The sequence below is a fragment of the Trichoderma atroviride genome, chromosome 2 (assembly GCF_020647795.1).
Source record: "Trichoderma atroviride chromosome 2, complete sequence".
NCBI classification, from domain to species: Eukaryota; Fungi; Ascomycota; class Sordariomycetes; order Hypocreales; family Hypocreaceae; genus Trichoderma; species Trichoderma atroviride.
Window position 1 is genome coordinate 2706081 of NC_089401.1, and position 21363 is coordinate 2727443.

The 21363-nt window shown below is 51.8% G+C and overlaps 8 protein-coding genes across 8 annotated transcripts; 4 read left to right on the top strand and 4 right to left on the bottom strand.

Moving 5' to 3' along the window:
* Positions 1-544: 544 nt before the first annotated feature.
* Positions 545-2513, bottom strand: TrAtP1_003691 (uncharacterized protein). The gene is made up of 2 exons (XM_014088095.2): positions 1642-2513; positions 545-1581 (listed from the first exon to the last, which is right to left on the bottom strand). The coding sequence occupies exons 1-2, from the start codon at positions 2274-2276 to the stop codon at positions 1059-1061; spliced, it is 1158 nt and encodes a 385-aa protein (XP_013943570.1). The 5' UTR covers positions 2277-2513; the 3' UTR covers positions 545-1058.
* Positions 2514-4351: 1838 nt separating this feature from the next.
* TrAtP1_003693 (uncharacterized protein) lies at positions 4352-6899 on the top strand. Its single transcript, XM_014088096.2, has 6 exons — positions 4352-4975; positions 5044-5073; positions 5873-6037; positions 6098-6171; positions 6225-6489; positions 6543-6899. Exons 1-6 carry the CDS (start codon positions 4745-4747, stop codon positions 6543-6545), a joined length of 768 nt encoding a protein of 255 aa, XP_013943571.1. The 5' UTR covers positions 4352-4744; the 3' UTR covers positions 6546-6899.
* Positions 4372-4575, bottom strand: TrAtP1_003692 (uncharacterized protein; the record flags this gene model as incomplete). The annotated part of the gene is made up of 1 exon (XM_066111994.1): positions 4372-4575. The coding sequence occupies one exon, from the start codon at positions 4573-4575 to the stop codon at positions 4372-4374; it is 204 nt and encodes a 67-aa protein (XP_065968076.1).
* A 7-nt stretch (positions 6900-6906) lies between the features above and the next one.
* TrAtP1_003694 (uncharacterized protein) lies at positions 6907-8493 on the bottom strand. Its single transcript, XM_066111995.1, has 4 exons — positions 8337-8493; positions 7742-8134; positions 7659-7676; positions 6907-7557 (listed from the first exon to the last, which is right to left on the bottom strand). Exons 1-4 carry the CDS (start codon positions 8359-8361, stop codon positions 7355-7357), a joined length of 639 nt encoding a protein of 212 aa, XP_065968077.1. The 5' UTR covers positions 8362-8493; the 3' UTR covers positions 6907-7354.
* Positions 8494-9052: 559 nt separating this feature from the next.
* On the bottom strand, positions 9053-9367 carry TrAtP1_003695 (uncharacterized protein; the record flags this gene model as incomplete). Its single annotated transcript, XM_066111996.1, has 1 exon — positions 9053-9367. The coding sequence occupies one exon, from the start codon at positions 9365-9367 to the stop codon at positions 9053-9055; it is 315 nt and encodes a 104-aa protein (XP_065968078.1).
* Positions 9114-11418, top strand: TrAtP1_003696 (uncharacterized protein). Its single transcript, XM_014088098.2, has 3 exons — positions 9114-9440; positions 9514-10870; positions 10954-11418. Exons 1-2 carry the CDS (start codon positions 9393-9395, stop codon positions 10150-10152), a joined length of 687 nt encoding a protein of 228 aa, XP_013943573.1. The 5' UTR covers positions 9114-9392; the 3' UTR covers positions 10153-10870; positions 10954-11418.
* Positions 11419-16870: 5452 nt separating this feature from the next.
* On the top strand, positions 16871-17424 carry TrAtP1_003698 (uncharacterized protein). Its single transcript, XM_066111997.1, has one exon. The coding sequence runs from the start codon at positions 17041-17043 to the stop codon at positions 17272-17274; it is 234 nt and encodes a 77-aa protein (XP_065968079.1). The 5' UTR covers positions 16871-17040; the 3' UTR covers positions 17275-17424.
* Positions 17425-20380: 2956 nt separating this feature from the next.
* Positions 20381-20845, top strand: TrAtP1_003699 (uncharacterized protein; the record flags this gene model as incomplete). The annotated part of the gene is made up of 1 exon (XM_066111998.1): positions 20381-20845. The coding sequence occupies one exon, from the start codon at positions 20381-20383 to the stop codon at positions 20843-20845; it is 465 nt and encodes a 154-aa protein (XP_065968080.1).
* Between the last annotated feature and the right edge of the window lie 518 nt (positions 20846-21363).

Genomic DNA, 21363 nt, shown 5'->3' on the forward strand with positions numbered 1-21363 from the left:
TCAAAAGTCACTTTCCCCATGCACCTCAATTGGCTGTTTTTGGGCGGATGAGACGGCCATCTTGAAGGGGGGTTTTCCTCAATGACATTTTTGCCCATGTGGCCGGGGCATCTGCTTGAGGACGTCATCAGCGGGAGGCAGCTTATCATGAGGGGTCCCTTTTTTGGGCGGCGACCGGGCCAAGGAAAAAATAAAAAAAAAAACAGACTGAAACCTTGCGTTGCAGCGAAGCAAGCGAAGCAGGGCCAAGGCAACAACTAAACAGCAGCAGGCATGGGCTGCGTCGAATGAAAATACCGCAGGCGTCACTTTTCATCTGCATCTGCCCGGGTAATTTATTTGAGTTGCTGCGTCATATGTGAGATGCTGTTGCCGGTTTTGACGGCCTGGGCAGGGCCGGCCGTGCGCAACACAAGGCAATCCTTCCACGCGAGCGACGAGTACACAGCCCAAAAGAAGAAACGCCATACTAATTAGATGCGCAAATATCAATGCAGCTGTATTGTTCTTCAGCTTTTAGACGTCTAACAAAACATCAAGAAGTGAACTAGCAGTTTCCTTGACTTTTTTTATGTCTTCTTTTTCGTTTTGATCGACAGTGCAATAAAGTAAATATCAAGCCGCTTGTTGAGTGTATTCAGTCTACTCTTGGGGTGACTATTGGTTCCAGCTGTACCTCTTCTTCCCGTCTTTGTTTTGCGTCTTAGCCTTTCCCACTCTTGGGGGCTGTCAGGTGCAATACTAATCTCCCCCCTTTCTCTCCCTACTCATTTCGAGTCCCTTCTCATCAAGATCATTTCTAATGGGAAGCTGATGCGGTGCCAGTCTAATACAAGACACGTAAACTAGCGGTATGAGGTAAGTGTGCGGCCACCGCCACAGCCATCCACCTATCCAAGGCAAGAAGCTTTCTTTTACGAATAGCAAATCACCGCGGCCCTCCTGGAAACCATTGGCCATTTCTGGCTCCAGCAGGTGCTCGGAATTCCCTCACGCAGTGTTTCGCAGAGATGGGAAGCTTGGAATCGCCTCAGCTTTGAGTGCTATTCCGCAGCCATTCAAGCAGCAGGTACTTCTTGGCCTACCTGTGCGGCCGAAGAAGCCTCTCCAGTAACATCGCCTGCACTCTCACCCGCCTCGCCAGCGCTGTTGTCGTCATCTGCTCCTTCTGGCGTGTTGTCAACCACAGCTGGCAGCAATCCTCCATCAGCCAGAACCTTGAGGCGCTCCTCTTCCTTCTTCTGCCGTAGAGCCTCAGTCTCGCGACGCAGCTTCTCCAAGTTCCAAGGGTCGTCTTCATCTTCACTCTCTGCCTCGGACTCATCATCTCTCCACTTGCCGCTCTCAAAGAGGGCACGACCGGTGGAATCCTTGGCCTTGCGAGCTTGTTCCTCGGCGGCCTTCTTGTCCATACGCTCCTTCTTCCACTTGGCGAAAGTCTCAGGCGTAACAGGTGTCAGCGTTCCGGTAAGCTTGTGACGCTCCGACTCCAGGAAATCTTCAAGGGTCAGAGTCTTGAGCGGTGATTTATCGAGAAGGGCCTTTTCAGCCGCTCTCTGTTCCTTTGTCTTGAGAATAAATCTTACGTACACATTAGTATGATTCAGTAATACCGTAATGAGTAGGCTCCATTCAACATACCCAGGCGGGAGAGCATGCTTATACATGCACTTATCGCCACCATTTGGACAAATCCAAAACCAACCATACTTGCCGTCCTCGATGGCCTGGATAAAAAACTTGCACACCTTGTCGGTCGAGGTCTTCTGGTTACCCTTCTTGGACAAGACAACCTTGCGCAGTTGCTCTTCATCCCAGTCTGCAGAAGTCTCCACCTTCTTCTTGTCATCCTCCTCTTGTCTAACATCCGTGTATAGGTTCTTCTTTTCCGTCTTTCGCTCGATACTCAAATCGTGAGCAAACTTGCACTTCTTTCCCTTTTCGCAGTCACCCTTCTTGTAGAAAATGCAGACGACCGTTTTGGGGTCGACACCGAACGGGACTTTCTGAATCTGCGCTGGCTTGTTTAACAGCGCTTCTGTTTCTCTTTTGGCATCTTCAGCCGCCTTCTTCTCCTTCTCACGCTGCGCCTTCTCGGCGGCCTTCTTTCTCTCTTCCGCGCTTCCACTGCCCTTCAAGTTGGCCGTCATCTGCTGGATTTGCCTCTGTGCTTGAGCTCCCTTCTTGTTCTTCATTCCAAATGTCCTGTCCTCCACCATTTTCGCGGCAGATGGCTTCTTGCCACCACCGACTTTCTGCTCCTTCTTCGGCGGCATGATGGGCAATCGATCGTTGATGGACGCTTTTGGTGGGGTAAGAAAAGAGCTCGGTATACGGCAAAAATGCGAAATGAGGTCCCAGAATTGGAGATTTGATGAGTATCTGATCTCCTAAACTCCCCTCTCCTCCTGTTCCCGAAAATGCCTTTCCAGAGGAGAGCCAACGAGAAAGGACGTCGTGGTAGATTTTTTTTTAAAACTGTGGCGGCGATTCTTCGCGGGACACAAAGTTGGGTCCAAGTTTGGTGGGTTTGCCAAAGACCGGTGGACGGATGAAGTCACTGTAGTCACGTGAGAGGTCCGTATTTTCCATCTTTTAAGGCAGGCCGCTCGACATTATCCATGCGCCCATACTCCGCGGTGAGCTAAGCTGCATTTGGAACCAGAGACTGGCCAATGTAACACGTCGCAAGCCAGAGCTACAGGTGTCCTTCTAACGGAATTGCTTGCAAGATTGTCACATCCAGCGCTCGTTATCACGACCATACCAGAGTACCCGGTGAGCTTGGAAATCATAAGCTGAACTGCTGCGCATTTTCGTGAATCTTGGCTAACCAATTGGCATCGATACAGTCCGACAGCGGTATTGCGACTAGCTCAGACCAAGCTCCGGTTCCAGCGCGGCGTCTTCAAGATGATCTCCGACGACGACCTTTACAAGCTTGCCATTTTCCTCGGCTCCATTTCTATGATACTCATTGTGGTATATCATTTCCTGGAAGTCAACACAGAAACAAAGCCAGTTGCCGTGCCGAAAAAGTCATGATAAAGCGCCGAGGGGAAGAAACGCAATAACAGTACAATGTTGGCGCGCTGGGGCACCATAGAGAGCAGAATCAAAGAACCGCATGGCCAGCTCAATCATATTTTGGAGGTATGAACCTGGCAAGGCGATTGACCGAGGACGGAACAAAGCCTTTGAGTAGGTGGTGGCGTGACATTGAGAGGAGGAATTCCCAGCTTCTGATACCACCTAAAATGGGAAGTGTGCAAAGAGACGATACAAGGGTGAATCGCCTGAAATAAATGTACCAAAAATTACACCGATCTTGTAAAGTGCGTCATATTCAAGAAGTTAATAGCACATGCTTTAATTGCCTGCCAAATTCACCCGCCTATAGCCCACCTAGCATATGCACCTTCCTTTGGATACTAACATTGATATCTTTGCATTAACGCTATATCTTATCCTAGATGGATATATCGATTTGCCATTAATCAAAAATGCAATTTCTAGCCAGCAGCGGTCATTCGCCGCATTAAAGGACATTTACAACAAATACTTCAATACACCTCCCTCTTCTCTTTACTAATGAGCAAGCACAAGCCGGGGCAGCACATGCATCGAGTAGTTGATGAAGTCGCGCCTTTGTCACGTTTTGCTAGGAACAAAGACGTATCTTTCGCTTACATGTGCCGATGACGGAAACCGAAATAGACATTGCCAACATCTCTTCACCGTTTAGATTCATAAGATGAGGCCATCATACAAAGACCTTTCTCTTTGTCACCCACTTCCCAAATCAGCAACCAAGTACTCGGCCTATAAGCCAGGGGTAAGGAACGATAGTAAGACCTCCATAGAATGAATGCCCCAATACTGGCATATCGGCGCAAAGATGTGTGGCAAATGTATTTCTATCAACGGGACCCATGTACGTATCGCCATTAGCAGAGCCCAGCTATCGTAGCTCTTATGCCAGAATCTGGAATTGCTTATTGCATTAGTGAGCTTGGCTGACTTTGTCTCACCTCGACTGACTCCAGGCTATTACTACGCCAAATGGCTGGCTGACTACATGCCCTTGGAGCGAGAAAGACTGAGCTGAGGGAGCCAACGCAAGGTACAAGCTGTTTGGCGGGGCGGCACATGCTGCGGCAGGTACCTCCTCCTGCTAGCGCTCGCCTTAGTGAAGGGCCCCTTTGTTTTTTCTCAGGCACTAACAGCAGGCGCTACAGCAGGTGCTGAGCCTCTGGCCGGCACGCGTTCCTGCGCCCGCGTTGCCGCCCATTTATCTGCTGCGGTGACTCCCCTCCTCGCAACCTCGCCTCTTCTTCTTCGCATCTCCATTCCACGCCCGGCTTCGCTTCTTCACACGCAGCCGCAACCACAGACTCTCTCATTCTTCGTCTTTGACACCCACGCCGAGCCAGACTCCAGCCAGGCGTTTTCCTTCTTTTTCTCACCAGCCTCTTCCAGTCCGTCGGATCGCTGAACAAACGCGCGCTTGCCGAATCTTCCCTTGCCGGCAAAGCTGTTATGATCTGAGCCATTCACAAACCCCAGCACGCGCATTCTCTCGGTTAAGCCTGATTCGAGCCGCTTCTCGCGATCTAATCCTTGACCACTCATCCTTGATTGACTGTCGCTTTTGTCAATCGTGACCACCCGCTGTCGACGCCGCTTCTCGACAGAATTTTCCACCTTCTCATACAAACCTCTACCAGCTACCAAACCTATCATCATGTCTACCAAGCTCGACAAGCCTCTTGACGAGATCGTCACCGCCCAGCGCCGCAACTCTGTCCGCCGCCGCTCTCTGCGACGCACGACCGCTGGCCGCCCTACTGCTACCGCCCCTGCCGGTGGTGTTCAAAAGACTGCCGCAAGGGCTAACCGTGGCAATGCCGCAAAGGCCACTCCCGCCAAAGCTGCTATTGCCCATGGCGATAGCAAGGTCATCGTCAGCAATTTGGTACGCTGTTCTCAATTTCCATCAATTGGGTCAAAAAAAAAAAAAGGCAATCTGCTAACATTTCCCAGCCCAAGGACGTGACGGAGAAGCAGATCAAGGTATGTTTCCGTTGAGACCTTTTTTGTCTCCGGACTTTGTTCGACGTTTTCTTCCTCGCCGTACTTGCTTCGTCAAGACGGTCATCCCTCTGAGAGGCATTCGAATGCCAATTTGGCCCAAGCCACTATAAACCGCTCAAGCCTCCTTCAATTGCTGCCGTTCGGGTAACGCCACACACAGCACAGGCAAGTCGAGGCTGTCCTCATTTTCGCACAGAATGCCCACAAATGCCTGGTCAGTATTTGGTCGAAGCATGGCGATATATCTATGAGGACTGCAGCAACTCTGCTGATGAACGCTGAAGCGTACTCGTCATGAGAAGCTGCGCTTGAGCGAAAGATATTGCTGGCATAAAGTTGGCTAAGTGAGCAAAGCAGCGTGTATGTGTATCCAGGAAACCCGTATTCAAGATCAACCAGCTTGTCTACTTGGCGCGCAATCTATGCCTGGAGGTCTTGGCCAAACAAGTGCTGGTTAGCGGGCATTATTTGTGGTTTTCATTCCGTCATTCATGACTCCCACCAGACTTAATCTTGCGGGACGATTATTTCTACTCCTTGGCTCCTTTGGTGTTTCCTGTCACTGGTGTGGCTCCGGGGGGGGTGTACACATTCTAAACCTGTCTATTGTCTATCCTGGGTTGCTGCTCGCTGCTATGCTCGCTGGTCTTCTTGTAACACTTCTTCTTACATCGAAATGATGCGATACTCTGGGACTGGATCGACGAAATTCGAAGTCGGAAACAATATGTTTGTGCAACCATTTGCTTCCGTTTAACTGACACACATTGCCACCTAGGAATACTTTGTCCAGTCTGTCGGCCCCATCAAGAGGGTTGAGCTGTCCTACGGCCCCAACTCCCAGAGCCGAGGAATCGCCAATGTTACCTTCAGCAAGCCTGAGGGTGCCTCAAGGGCGCTGCAATCTCTCAACGGATTGTTAGTAGATGGCCGCCCCATCAAGGTAATTCGGCCCTTATGTATGGGAACGTGACGGGATTCAAGCTTACTTTTGAATGTGTAGATCGAAATTGTTGTTGGTGCTGCTCAAGCCGATAAGGTCATTCCTCCGGTCAAGAGTCTGGCTGAGCGTGCAACGTTTGTCCCACCCACTCCAGTTTGTCAGAGAGATGAGCTAACCCTCAATGCAGTCAACCCAAGGCTCAGCCCAGATCTGCCGCTGGCAAGAAGCAGAACATTGCTGCATCCAAGGCCACTGGTCCCAAGGGAGCTGCTGCTGCTAATGCCAACAAGAAGCGACGCGGCCGCAATGCTCGCCCGGCCAAGAAGACGGCCGAAGAGCTCGACTCAGAGATGGCTGATTACTTTGTCAATGCCAACAACAACGAGGCTGCCGGTGGCGCTCCTGCCGCTGCTCCTGCCAACGGAGATGCTGCTATGGAGGATGAAATTATGGTAAGTTCTGCTCTCCATTGATGGATTGGTACAGCGACTAATGCAAATTACAGTAATGGTATTCTTGTTTTCCAATACTAGGTGTGATGGCGTTCCAAGGGACCTCATGGTTTAGATATCAGTGCATAAATGAGAAAAAAAATTGAAAACTAGCTCAGCGCACGACAGGTTGACAAGGCGCCATATAATGTCGCTAATGGAGATGGTGCCACCAGATCAGATTGTCCGGGTTGTGGTCTTGGAGGCTTTGGAGTATAAACTCCTTTCGACACGAGATTTGCTTTTATCTTTTTTTTAATTCATCGTTTCTCCTGGACTGGGGCAGGCAAAAGGGTGCAGTGAAGTATGTAGCAAAATACGATTAATTAGCGAAATATCAAACGCAGCGAATAAGCAACTAGTTATGACCATATTCGGGTTATAAATCCCGGTCGTATATATTTCAAGTGACAAGCTAAGAAACTTTGGCGTTGAACAAGTCGTAAGATAGGTAGGCATTCAAGTGCATAGACCTAATTTCTATACAGAAGCGACATTGAAGTTGAGAGTTGAGTGCTTCTGGTGAAATGTCTTCCACTTAGACTGGCCATACTAGGGGTGTCTGCTTTTTCAAACCATTACTCAAGAGGCTTCTTGATAGCCTCTCAAGCCCACATACACAGAGTTAAGCAACAGGCATATACTCAGAACCAAAGACGCTTTTTTTTTTTTTTAACTTGAGATTTTTTTTTTTCTTTAAATGTAAGAATCCGTACTCCTAAGTACTTGCCGTCGGGGTCCCGTTAAAACAATGAGGCACTCGCCAAGATTCCATTTCCAGTGTGCAGTAGTATCTCGTCATTAGAACGAAAACTAGAAAACTTCTTTACGCCTTTGGTGCGGCCTCGCCCTCCTTCTTCTCCTCGCCCTCAAGGTCGGGGATGTCCTCGTCATCGTCGTCGGAGTCAGAGTCTGGGACGCCAGAGCTGCTGAGGTCTGGCATACCCTCCAGGCCCATGGCGCTCATGTCGGGCATGCCGCCAGCGCCGCCTCCCAGCTTTGAGAAATCGATGCCGCCGAAGTCGCCGCCTAGAAGAGAGAGCAGATTGTTAGTTTCGTGTGATTGATCCCTTGGCGCGTTTTCAAGATTCAAAGAGGGGGGGGCAAAGAGGTGGTTCAATGTTACGTACCCATTCCGGGCATGCCACCTATTTCACCAAGATGTTAGCAAAGAGCCGTAACTGTCACATAGAAGCCAGTAGAAGCTACTTACCCATATCACCAAACTTGGACATGTCGTCATCAGCAGCCTCGTTCTGCTCATCCTCGTCGACCCACTTGTCGAAGTCGGTCTTGAGGAAGTGCAGCTTCTTGTTTTCCTTGAGCAACCGCGGCCAGTACTCCTCCTTGAGCTCCTTCTTCTGCAGCTTCATCTCAACGTTCTTGGCAGTGTGGTTAATCTTGCTCTCGGCGGGGTCGATCTCGGCAAACAGCTCCAGCTCAACGTGGTAGGTGTTCTTGAGGGTGGCTGATTTTCCAGTAAAGGTCACCTTGGTGGGCTGAACGTCGAGCTTCAGGTCATCCTTGGCGACATCGGGAACGGAAATCGTGAGGTAGACAAAGTTCTTCGTGGCATCGGCAACGGAAGAGCGCTGGGCCCAGAGAACTAGAGCGTGGAATCAACTAGGTTAGATGACTATGTTCCAACCAACAACAGCGATAACGGGCGCCACTCTAGCAGTTGGGGCGAATTGGGGGCAAGCTTGAAGCAGAGCAGACGCGGCTGCTGCAACGCATCATAAGGCCGTGATGGGGAGAGAATCCTGCGTGGCGTGGCGGGACATCCAGGCAGCCTGGCAATTACACACCTTCGGGGGTCAATGTCTGAGCCATGATGTATGTGAGGATAGAGTATCGCGGGAAAGAATTGATTGGCGAAACTGGTGGGAAGGTCAGTCGAGCGCGGAGGAGGTGGTGGGTTGAGGTGTAATTAGCGGGATGCTGGGTCGAGTTTCGAAGAGCTTACGTTAATAAGGCTGTGGACGCAGAAAGCAAGCACGGGTGAAACGATCAGAAGGCAGGGAATGGAAAGCGTCAGAAGCCAAAAGATTTGGCGGGCAGGGCTGATGAGGGGCACGATGCGGCAGTACCCCTCTGCAGCGCAGTGGCTGATGCAAACAGCAGGTACTCCGCTAACGCTGCTCTGCTCTCTTCCGCATCTGAGGGGCTGGGCGCACCGCCGCAGCTGCGACAGCTTAGACGCCTGATGCAGCCCCAGAGCAGCGATAGGGCTCTGCGATAAGGCTCCAGGCGCGGCTGTTAGGGGGGTTTGAGCCTTCTGGAGAGGGGTAACAGGAGAAGATGCAGCCAGCCCAGCTGTCAGCTGTCCGTGCTACGGGATCTAAAGGTACATGCAGATGCTCAACTACCCAAGTTGACAAGCCTTATACTCTCAGGCCGTGCCATTGGCATTACTTTGGGCTGTGGCCAGCCTGCCGTAGGATATATTCCCTTTCGCGGCGGCTTCAGCGGCCAAGCAGAGCCGCAGCGGGGTAAAATACAGGGCGTTGCAGAACATGAGGTTCTAAGAGACGCCTAGCCACTGCAAAAGCCACACTGTGGCTGTCACCAGCCCCCCATTACGACGAGCCAACCGTCCAACCCAGTGACAATTCAACTCAGCCTTGGACCTTTTCGCCGCGATAGACAATCCTCTCCAAACCCTCGCATATCCCGCCACAGCCTCGGCTCCACCAGCGCCGTCTTTGTGCTTCGCCCTACGGCTCGGCGCAGGCTTTCGAATGAGGTAGACCACCGGTTTTTCGTCGTCGTCGTTCAGCATTGGGCCACGAGCCCTCGCACTCAGCCATCCTGCCTCGTCATCGTCTTTTGGTCCCATCTTTGGAAAGTGATTGGCGCCGACAATGGATACTTTCAAAGCCCTTTTCGCAAAGCCGGATCCCCAGCAGCAGGTAAGGCATTCCGGCACTGTTGATGATGCTCATCTGGCTGTTAGGCTTACCGAGTTACTGACCATTGATACAGATGCGAAAATGTAATCAGCTGATCCGTTCCAACGTCCGAAAGCTCGATCGCGATATCGCTCAACTCAAGCAAGTCGAGATCAGAACCAAGAACCTAATCATACAAGCGGATAAGCGTGCTCAGCGGGACCCCTCAAGGGCCAAGCAGGCGCAACAGGAGGTTCGGATTTTTGCGGGCGAGCTTGTGCGCACGCGGAAGGCGTCGCAGCGGCTGGTCACGACCAAGGCGACGCTCAACTCGGTACAGATGCAGGTCAGCGAGGCTTTTGCTGTTCGTAAGATCGAGGGGTCCATCCGAGCCAGTGTTGGTATCATGAAAGATGTCAATTCGCTCATCCGATTGCCCGTGCTCACTGGGACGATGCGCGAGCTGAGCGTCGAGTTGATGAAGGCGGGCATCATCGAGGAGATGATTGACGAAACACTACCTGAGGACATGGATATGCTAGAGGATGAAGAGGGAGAGGGCGAGATCGAAAAGGTCTTGGGAGAGGTTCTCAAGGAAAAGAAAGAGCCTGCTCTGCCCACCACACCGCTCCCCGAACCGGAGAAGCCGGTTGCGGAGGAAGAGGAGGACGAGGAAGACGCCGAGGCAATGATGGACCAGATGAGGAATCGATTAGATGCTTTGCGCAGCTAGAGCGGGAACAAGTCGTTTCCCATCCCGCAAACTTTGGATTAAAGGCAGCGGTGTTTTGGCGTCTGGTTTTCTGGGGAAGTGTTTGACGTGTGTACATAGAGAATTGTCCGGGAAGGGGGGGGAACCGTTTTGCCCCATTCTTCATTTTCATATACACTTCTGAGCGACATGGTATCAAGTCTGTTCATTCTAGGGTAGAGAGCCATGTGACTCCCTTTACTGCTTCAATCTATCTAGATCTCTCTCTTTGTCTCCATCTGCACAAACCCCCCTGTGTTTTGACGCCATCCGTCACGAGAGAGCCCATGCTCTTTGTGGGTTTACACGCATGACAGCTCTACATGTGGACCGCCGGCGTCCAACTTGGCTAACTGAAGCATGGGCTGCTGGTCCAAGGCTGACTTACATACAGACGGTGGAGTTTTTGCTCCGCTGCGGTGGTCCTGCAGTGATGCCTTGAGGAGACTCCAGATCGGCTTAGGAAAAGTGGGTGTTGAGGCCGATTTGCGTCGGACCTTGGCGAGAGGAGTCCCGTATCCGGCTGTTTCATACGCGGAAAGATGTTGTCTTGCATTAATACAACGGTTGAATTGTGGTCTTCACAAGGGGTAGCCAAAGTAGCTATAATGGGGATCTGCTAATCCAAGGTCCCTATCTGGGTTGACGACTTATCATTACCTGGTTATCACTACGTATCAGCGGCATTTTAAACACTCTCGTAAGCTATCCATTCTCTCTATATACTATCACATATCCAGTATAGATATCCAGATATGGCATAGAGGCTTACAGTATTCTAAGCTCCGAGTCTTCTCTTGATGCTAGAATGACAAGCCTTTGACTATGGACTTGATCTCGCTGTTGACAACCACCTTTGAATATAGCCACTCCAAGCCCATCATTTCCCAACAACCTTGCAATCTTTTAAATATAGGCAGAACAATATTAATACATCTAATATGTCATGCCAGGCAACCCAGCTCCGTTAGACTGTTTAGTTTTTCCAATGATCCTACATAGAATAGCATTTTCCCGGGTAAGCATAGAGGTAATTCTCCGTCGGCGATACTTGCTGAGCAAGGCAATGAATAGATTTCGCGCCCAACAGAATATAGGGTATAGAAAAGAAACAAAAAGAAATCAATGGGAAAATTGCATCATGTGTTATATTATGGAGACGAGGAACAAAAAAAAATAGAAATTGGCACGGCACTCAAAAAATGCGTCATCCGGAACTCGAATCCGGGCCTCAACTTTTCAATCGTGACAATGGAAGAGTTGAATCCTAACCCCTAGACCAATGACGCTTTGGGTTATTAGTGAGCATCGAAAAAAGCGACTAAGGATCTAACCCGGCCTCTCCGCGTTTTTCTTACCCTTCTCTGATCCTTTGTAATCCTGCCGCGGGAAGCACATGCCCTCCTCCCCGAAGCACGGTTCCATGCGCGACCAAATTCTTGGAGCACTTTTGTGGAGCCTTCACTTTAAACACGGCGCGGAAGATCCGTGTGCTGGGGGGGGGGGGGGGGGGGGGGAGCCTCTTCTTCATGTCAAGTCCCTTGTCAATCAAGGTCCAAGCTTCTTCCCCAGTTGGGATAACAAAGCGCCGAGGTGAATGAATCGCATGAAGGAGAAGGGGGGGGTGGCGGAACTACTTTGGGTGCCTGGCAATTTATAACAACACACGGACCGACCCAGGAACATGGGCGAAGCAGGACTCATGTCAAAACAAGGGACCTTGTCTGGAGAGGGGGGGATTGCTACTGTAGAACCTTTGGGCACTGCTACCCTTTGGAAATTTGATCTCTGGTGTCATTTTCCGCGCCGTCGGGTCGGGTCAGGTGTATGGATTTTCAATCGTTTCTTTTTTGTTTTCGGTCTCTCTTAACTTGGTTGCCTGTCTTTTCCCTTTCATCTCCCCTTCCCAAGGATTCGGTTCCATGGCTGGTCAGGCCGGCGTTCCAAGATTCTGGGAAGGCTTTTTTTGTTTTGTTTTCAGCTGCAGGGGCCCCTTTTCACTTGAATCGCGATATATAGTCTATAAAATAGTGATACTTACTAACGTATGCAGGAACATGACTTGTTTGTGACAGGTACGCTTTTTCAGCCGCAGGTCGGCGATATCACGGGCAAGAAAGCCTCTTTCAGGTAACGACGACAAACACTAAACCAACAAACTATAAGTCCGAAAAAGGAAAAAAGAGGGCGCTCCTATGCCAAACAGCCACGCGGAAGCGATCCGGAAGCCCGGACCGGAAAGCAAGAGGGCTTCACGTGCAGGGCAGGGGAGCAGTTGAGCTCGGAGAGGTTCCATGGCGTTGGTTTGGCCGTCGCTATTCCTTTCCCTCTCAGGGATTGACAAAGAAGCAAGGGGACGGTGAGTTTGGAAACCAGTAACATCTCGCTCCGCGCTCTTTGAACCGGTTCCTAAAGGGGAAAACTTCACGATCCATGTCGAGATTTGACAACCCAGGCTGCCTCTTGAAAAGAGGAGACAGGGGCTGTCGTTGGACGGTAGCGAGAGACCGCGGTCGGGGAAGCGCTTCCGAGAAATTGCGGACTGGGGCCGCCGCCACAAAAACGTGCCGGGGAAGCTTTGCCAGCCACACCTGTTTAGCTCACCCATATAATCTGCGGTTTCATTTGTCATATTGTGGCTTGAGACACACAGTTAGTTGGGTTTCTGAACCCGGAACAAGCTAGGGGCGTGCGGCTCTTTGTCCGGCAAACAAGACGCCAACGCCAAAGCTGGGCGGCTCGGGATAGTAGCGACGTTGCCGACAGAGCAAGCAAGCAAGCATCTGAAAGCCACACACACACACCCCCCCTAGGCCAAATCTCCTCCTTCATTTTGACGCCATCTTGCTTTCTTAATTTTAGTTTACCCGAGAGAAATCCGAACTTTTTGTTTTCCCTTCTGAAGTACGGGGTAAACCTGGGATATGCTGGCTAGCATGTGCCAAAAATCCCAAGAAGCCGGAGAGCCGAGAGAGCTCATTTACCGAGCTCGGGCAACCCTTGGTTTCTTCCCGCGGGTAAGTAAGCCAAAGGATTCACAACCCAAGGTAGAAAGAACAAGCAGAGAAATGTAGGTGCCTAATTCTCAAGTTTGCTTGCCCGGTCCGTCGCCCGGTTGTCGCGATCCTGTCATCCATCCAACGCGACGAGCCCTTGGATCCTTTTGGCCATTGTGGCTTTTCGCGAGTCATCCTTCCTTTTTGTTTGATTGAGGTTTATAATGCTTGGACGGGTTTGCCGGTTTCGCGGCATAGCAGGAAAATAGCAAGGGAGCGTTGGTATAATGAAGGATGCTAGGCATAAGGATAGTTGCTTAAAGCAGCTATAGTCGCGCCCATGTCGCGGCGTTTGACGAGCGAGTCCCGAGTTTTCTCCCCAAAAAGACAAGACGTCACCAATTAGACATGAAGCAAAAAGAAAGTTGACGAGGACAATTATTCGGAGTCACTTTGGTAATGGCGCAAAAGCAAGCAAAAGAAAGAAAAAACAAAAAGTAGACCGAACACACCGCGACCACACCGCATCGGGTTTCTCTCCCTGCGCACACACAGACAAACAACCTAAAGTTCACGATAGGGTCGCTCGTAAAAAGGAACTCTTTTGCAACGTTGCCATTTAGCCGTTCGGTCAACCACCGCTTCAACCGCTGCCACAGCTTGTTTGGCGATGCCGAGCCATTTTGCCGACGGGGCATGGGAAATTTGGGGCCAGGGCAAAAAAGGGTTCTTGCTCCACATTTTGGAATGTTCGAAGAAGAAATTCTGCAGCGGAGCGAGGTGCGCTTCGGAATCGGACCTCGTGGGGCCAGTGGGGTTTTTGGGCGCAAGATTCCGAAATGCTGGGTTTGGAAAGTTATGACAGCGGTCACTAAATGAGGACCGTTCGGAAACGGACCGTAATGGTAGTGTGCGAAATGACTAGTGTAGTGCGCAATAGGCTGTAGCAGTGCTGTCAAGGATTGTTTCTAATTTTCTTGGGGGTGCAGGTTCTGTCAAAGATGTGTGTTTTGACAAGGGCTTTTTGTCCTGAGCTATGCATCGTGAGGTTAGGAGCCCACACGCATTTTGACATCTGAGTTGTCTTTTTTTTGGTGTGTGTGGTTGATCGCCGGCCTCCATCTCCGAGAGGGCAAAAGTGTGGGTTTGGGTTGGTGCCCGACATCTGTAATGCTCCACGCGGTGTAGTGACAATGGGCCATGTTCACCTTGATCGCGATGCTACAATGGGATTTTCGCATTTGGGAATCTACAAGGTTGCTTATGGCTGAAAAGAGAAGGCATCGAAGCGAATTGCGAGAGCGAGGCATACGAATAGCTGTATCTGGTAGTAGTTGCCTTTGTCATCCTCACAACCCCGAATGGGGGTTACTGTCCAAAACGGAGAAATTATTTCCAGGAGTCAGCTACAGCAAAAAGAAGCATCTGTAGGTAAGCAAAAGAGAAGAAAATTTTTCATAGCCTATTTGATTATACGTGTATTGCTTAGCACTAGTGACTAGAGTTGGAAACGGCAGCTGTCAAGCCGACGCCTTGGATAGGGTTAGCTGGTCTGGCTGGAAGAAGAAAGCAGAGGAATCGGTGCTACTTGTACTATTAGCTTTCTGGCTATTCTAATCCCTCCCGCCGGGGCACAGCGTGGACGATCCCGGATGCAAGGGAGGGCAGCATTGACACGAGCAAGGCAAGGATAGCAGGTAGTCATCAACAATCCCTGGCCTGAGGAAACCCATAAGATTAGGCTCTATCTGAAACGAAAAGGCACCGAAGAAGGAAGCAAAAAAAAAAAAAAAAATCTCTGGGAACCCGCCTTCAGGGTCCAAAGCGCTTTGACCAACGAAGCAAAGAATTAGTGCAGAGAAGAAAGAGAGTGCGAGCGGTTTGCTTCTTAGTCTCTACCGGCCCGGGCCCTGGCTCTACCTCCTACCCAAGGAAGTGGAGATTCGGGGGAGAACAAGGACGATGTCCGGACCGTGGATTTGGTTTTGGCTTTCGTTTTGCTTGATGGGCGATATCCGCAGAGCTGGTAAATTAAGCTACTGGGTAAGGCATTTTAATCAAGGTAAAACAAGAGGAAATCACAAATTTCTGATTTGCTGGTTCCTCCTATTCCAGAGGGGTGTCATTCCCGTTTAGGAAGAGAACACGCGCGGAAAACAATCTAGAAGGTCTCCCGAGTCAGGGAAGAGAAGATTTCGAGCGCTTCGATTTGCCGGCTGTGGCATTTTTATTTTATTTTCCTGCGGTGTGAGCACTCTACATACATAATCGCAGGGCCCCCGTCATACGCTAGGAGATATGATATGAGTCTATCTCTTGGCTGCGTGTTTGTTGTCGCGTAAGTCAGAGGTGCATGTTGCAGGAGCGGTCAGAGGAGAGATGGCTGCGTGCCGTATCGCGGTGATGCATGTCGCATGTTGCATGTTGCATGCATGCTGCACGCTGCAAGATGCAGTGACTCCGTCTGATAACAGTAGATGCCACAAGTCAGAATCCATGCAGTGGTAAAACACACCCCCCCTTTCCCAACATGCTTCTAAGGTGAAGGGGCCCGATATATGGAGATGGCTGGGCGACAAGCGAGATGCCGGGAGCCCACTATGCATGGCCAACATGGCAGACTGGGGGTTTAAAAAAAGATGAGAGGGCTGGACTCTTTTTTTTTTTTTTTTTTCACCGGCAAGTGGATTTTTGTAAAATTTGTGTGAAAATTTTTCTACTTGTAGTTTAATTGAAATCTTCTTTTTTGCATCTGATCGCGGTGGACAAAATGTGGGCTCGCAGACCCTACCTCTTGTCATCATCACCGTTGCAATGCTCACTGAAGGAGGCGACCCTTGAAGCAAGGAGCAGCCCTTTTCCCTCCCCCCCGGCAAGGGATCTCCCGCTCCCTGGCGATAAAATAGGTCTGTTTACACATTGGGAAAGCATTTGGAATGCTTGATTACCGCTGCCTTGATAATTTTCTCTTCGGTAGCACGGTAGTATTTGCAATTCCGGCGGTCGGGGCGAGAAAAGATCTGGTACCCTATACCAAATACCACCAGCACGGGCATGCATCACGTCAACCACGGTGGCATGACTCTTCCGTACTCACTGACGTCACAGCAAGCAGCTGTGGAATATGTCATCTTTTTCCAAATGGAAGAATCGAGACTGCTGGGGGGGAGGGGGAGACGATAGATGTGGCCTGCGGCAGTTACGGGTCGAGTGCATGAGTACGTGCATTGTGCTGCTTTTTAGTTCCGGACGGCATCGCTGCCTATATCGTGGGGGGTTTTGACGGTTCTAATGCTGGCAGATTCCGTAATAGGTGGGTTTTGCAAGTGGGAGCGTTTACAGCACCACTCTCTTCTTACTCAACTCTCGCCCTTACAAATACTGGTAGGGCAAACACGGGCAGACAAGCCTTAGTAATCGTGATATCAATACGCAAGAACCGCGGGAATGCTACGTAGCACAAGGGTCCCGGAATGCTGGGATGCCAGATTAATGAATCTGACTGTGCAAATCCATCGCATTCCCTATCCATTTCCGAACAGTAAGCGGCAAAATCCTCAGTCTCAGAATAGAAAGCAGTGTGTACCGTAAGGATTGTCGATTGCAACCTCCGATGTCAGGCTCTCTCTCTCGTTGTCTCTTATACACTTGAGTCCGGGGGGTGTGTCAGATGTGCTGGTGCTGTCATCGCACAGCCCTTGGCGGGGACTTTCGCGATACGCTGCGGCTGCTCCTCTTCCCCCAGGAATAGCACAAGCCCGCCGGTTCGCTCGTCTCCTGCTCAACTGTTCTCTCCAGATTATTCTCGTGGCTTGTTTCGTCCTTCTGTGCTCCGTTATTGGTCCAGCGAGTCGATTGGAGAAGAGGAGCCGAAATGGCGGTGCGCAAAGACCTGACTCACCCCCCCGAGCATTTGAAGAGCGCCGATGAGGGGAACAAGCCGCCAGCTGGCCGTTTTCCCTCGTTCCCCTCCCCTCCCTCGCGAAAGCACGGTGAGCTGGCTGTCCAGGCGCCTAGGAAAATGGATGCTGGGTACCTCCAAAGAGCCTGGTCGGTACTAGCAGGACCGCCGTGGACACCGCACCGCCGCAGCAGGCCGCCAGCCTAGCAGCATGTACCCGGCCATGTATAGGCTGGCGCTAAAAGGAACAGCGTGTTACGGTATCGCGAGGGTGCCTTATCATGTATCTGCTGCGATCAGAAGGACACTTATCGGGCTGCGACACAGCACGCCGCTGCTTGACCGCCTGGCGGGCCGCGGCCAATGGCAGGGCGCGCACGCAGCCGGTGGGAGGGCAGCCGTCCAGAAAGGCCACCACGGCGAGAGAATCACGTCGCAGAGCTGGAATCTTGCGGCCGTGGTTGGCTGGGCGTGGGATTCCAGGCTCCGTATCCCGCCGTCATACTTGTACACACTGGACATGCTGCCTGCCAGGCAGGTACCTACGTGGACGGGCTACGCGCAGCTGCGACTCGTGTACCACTCGACCGCTTCGTATGCCCGTAGTATACTAATCTACCCATCTATACGCGCGCCGACCAGATGGTGGTGGCCGTCTGGCTGCTCTACAGAAGACGGTTGGGCTTGGAGGGCTAGGGGAGTGTCGGGACCGGCTATCGCCCACCCCCAGCGCCAGCACAGCAGGAATAGGCAGACTTTGAGAGCACGAGCTTGTCATGCCCCCCCTCGCTCGCAAAGTCACTCCGTCAGCCGTTTTGCTGTTCATCCTGTCTGGTCTCATTACGGTATCACCTACCCAGATACGCTTCCGTGACCCAACCAGTGTGTGATGCTGGGGCACGGGTGCTGTGCAATCCGTTACCGCGCACCTGGGGCTCTCCTCAGATCATACCCCCGAATAGAATACTGGAAGACCGTCAAACTTGGGTCCCATGCTTCTTTGGTGCTGATGATGCCATTCAAACTAATCGCTGGGCAGGCAGGCCGTTGAGACGGAGAGCGTGGGATTACTCCGTAATTAGCAGTAGGTGGTATGGATTGATCTTATTCTCTTCCCAGGTTGCTGGTCGTTTGTGTGCGTCTTTTCGGGGTGGCACCAGCGACGGCTATTCTCCGTTGCGGCCCGTTTCCTCTAGCATTTTTCTTATCTCACTTCTTCCACGGTAATCTTTTCTCGGGGAGAGCGCGGCCGAGCTTCGTTCTGGCCACTAAGATCTGTCCGTTTCGGGCATGTGTCTTTCTGGGGGTTCTTGTGCACATTGATCTTTTGGGGTCCTTGTTACAACGGTTGCTTTTTTCGGCCATACTTTGCTTTGATAAGCACTACAAGCCAAGCAGCGAAAAAAAAAAAACTCTAGCACTAAGCTTTCTTTCCTTCTTGTTTTGTCTGCTCGTCAAAAAGAGATTGGGTAGCGTACGGGTCCTGGAGTGCGGAGAGAGTTTTTGACTACACGTCGGCGGATATGCCTTTGACCTCCGCCGATAGCAGCGGCTCTACTACGCGGTGTTAGACTCGTAGCTAGACTTTGCGATATATCAGATTGCACATATCCCTTTTGAAGGGGGCACCTATTAGCTAGCAACTATACTAGCAAATAGGCGAAAAAGCAAAACAAAAAAAAGGCCAACCCGCGAGATGGCTTTTTGCCAGATTCCCCAGACCGAGGGCGGGACGTGCGCTGAGACGGCGGTGGCAGATCCAGCAAGACGGAATGCCGGGGAAGGCCATCCGCCGGGAAAACTTGGCTGCTGTGTCGCAGGGCCTGGGGGGGGTTGCTGGTGCCAGGTCTCCCTGCTTGGGCTGGCTGACCGGAAAGCTGGGGCGGTGTGCCGCGGTGCCCAACCATGCGCGCGACCAGGGCAAGCAGAATGGATGCTTTTTTTTTGTCTTTTTTTTTTTGTCTTTTCTTTTTGATGACTACCTAGGTACATTAGGTACGTAGCAACGAGAGAAGAAGGAAAAAGCAAAAGCAAAGCTGGGGCGTAAACTTGAATGGAGCGACCGGTCAAACAAAGCGCATAGTCATCCCCAGATGCAACATGACCTCCCCAAGCTGGAGCTTGCTTTTAGGGCACGCCCGGCGGAGCCGTTTGGTTGGTTTGCCCGTCTATACCTATACTACAAGTGCTTGTACAAGTATATTCCAACGAGACACGCACTTCTCGCGGCCGTTTCCCGGGCTGGCTGGTTGAGTGAATCCTGCTTTTCTCTTTGTCTTGGGTCGTGTCTCTCAGTTGGCGGGCAGATGCCGTTCCGGAGAGCTAGTAGCTGCTCGAGTTGCTCGTGTGCCACTTGATACGAAATCGCTCCGTATCTTCCCTCTTCCCCCCCCGTGCGCCGCCCGATAACCTGCTTGGCCAGCCCAATCAGCGCCAGCGCACACGCAGAGCACAGGCAGTGGCGGTCAGAATTCCCGAACACCGCCATTTGTGTGTGACGGTGCGTGTCCGGCTCGTCTCCGTTTTGGATGCGCGCACGCATAGGGCTGGGCTGGGCTGGGCTGCTGCACTGGCTGGCTGGCTGGCGCCTCAAACGTGTCGTGTCGGTGTCGTGGCGTCGGGTCTTGCTGTCTCTCATCTCAAGTTGCAAAGCCGAAGCAGCATAGCCGGTCGGAGCTCCAGGACCAGCACAAGGGCCAGGGGGGGGGGCGTCGACGCAATGGCTGCAACCTCTTTGATTGCCCTTTTGCCCTTGTGCTTTGATAAAACCCCCCAGCCCGGCGCCGCAATGCCAAATCCCTTGCTGCCACGCCCCTCCCTGGCCCTTGTGCTTCCAAACGGCGCCCCCATTTTCCCCCATCTCGCCCATCGGCCCCCTTCGCGCACGCCCCCGGCCCAGCTCCCAGATGATTCACTCGTGCCCGCCCGTGATGGGCGATATAAGTGCCACGGGCTTCCCTCTCTCCAGCTTCCTCGGCCATAGCAAACATTCGTCTCGACGATCCATCTCACCGTGCCATCCGTGGTCAGCAACATATATCATCTGCAATCCTCTCTTCCATCATCATTCCATAGCCACCATCCTCTTGGGCCATCTTGCTTGCAGCCACCCACCCACGCACCAACACCAACACCCCACGCTTCCGCCGCCATCAATAGCTAGAAGCCGAGCCAACTCCTATTGTCTACCGAGCCGGCTTTTATCAACACGCACAACACTTAAAAACCATCTCAACCCCAGATTCGGGCCATCCTGATCTGCAAACCACTTCCACCACTCTCCACACATCAACCACATCAACCACATTTCACAATGTTCGGTTCATACAGCTCATACAGCTCGGCGAGCGCAATGTCCGCCGCCATCGACATCAGCCCCTCCAACCTGCGCAGCACCCGCGATGCCTCCTGCGCATTCCCCTCGTGGCCCCGACGCGAGTCTCTGTCCGAGTTTGGCCGCGAGGAGCGCGCCACTTCTTTCCTCTCCGACGACGACCTTCTCCTGTCTGACCCCTTCGACGACGACAGCCACAGCATCGCCAGCTCCAGCGCCTCGTCTTCCCCCATCATGATGCAGTCGCCTCCTCGCATGACCGACTTCGAGGTCCTCGAGGCCCAGCGCGAGAAGCTGGCTGCTGTCCAGCGCGAGGCTGTCCGCCAGGTCATGCTCGAGAAGGAGCGCCGCAAGCTGGCCGCCAAGAAGAAGAGCCGAGCTCACGTTAGCTCCAAGAAGAGCCCCAAGTCCAAGCTTTCCTCCATGACTCCCATCTCCGAGTAAATCTACGCCACTACTCTCGGGTCATGCGCGGGCGTATGGGCTCTTCTCTCTTCTAATTCACGGCTTTATTACTCAAAAAGCCTCCTAATAGACTGACAGCATCTGCACTGTCTCACGACTTTACGACACTTTTTCTATGACTGTTTTTAGCACAGCCACTGCAATATCATTTTTTGGCGCTATCAAAGGATTTACAGCGCTTGAAGGAAGAAATCGGGGCACCGGCGGGAGTTACCAGCGGTCCGAACACAATCTGACTCATCCTCACCCCTCCCCCACAGCCGGGGCACTTTTACCTGCTTTTTTTTCCTCTTTCCATCACAGTTCAACCGAACTCTGCCAATTACCGCGGCCAAATCGGTTAAACAAAAGATATCGGCCTAATCCGGCTTTTCTTTTCTCTTCCCTTCTATTCCGGCGCCAACAGCGCATTTCAGCAAACCTTCACTTGATACCCCCGGAACACACTTTATCCCTTTCTTTTGTGCTCTTCTTCTTCTTATTACTCCGATTTAATA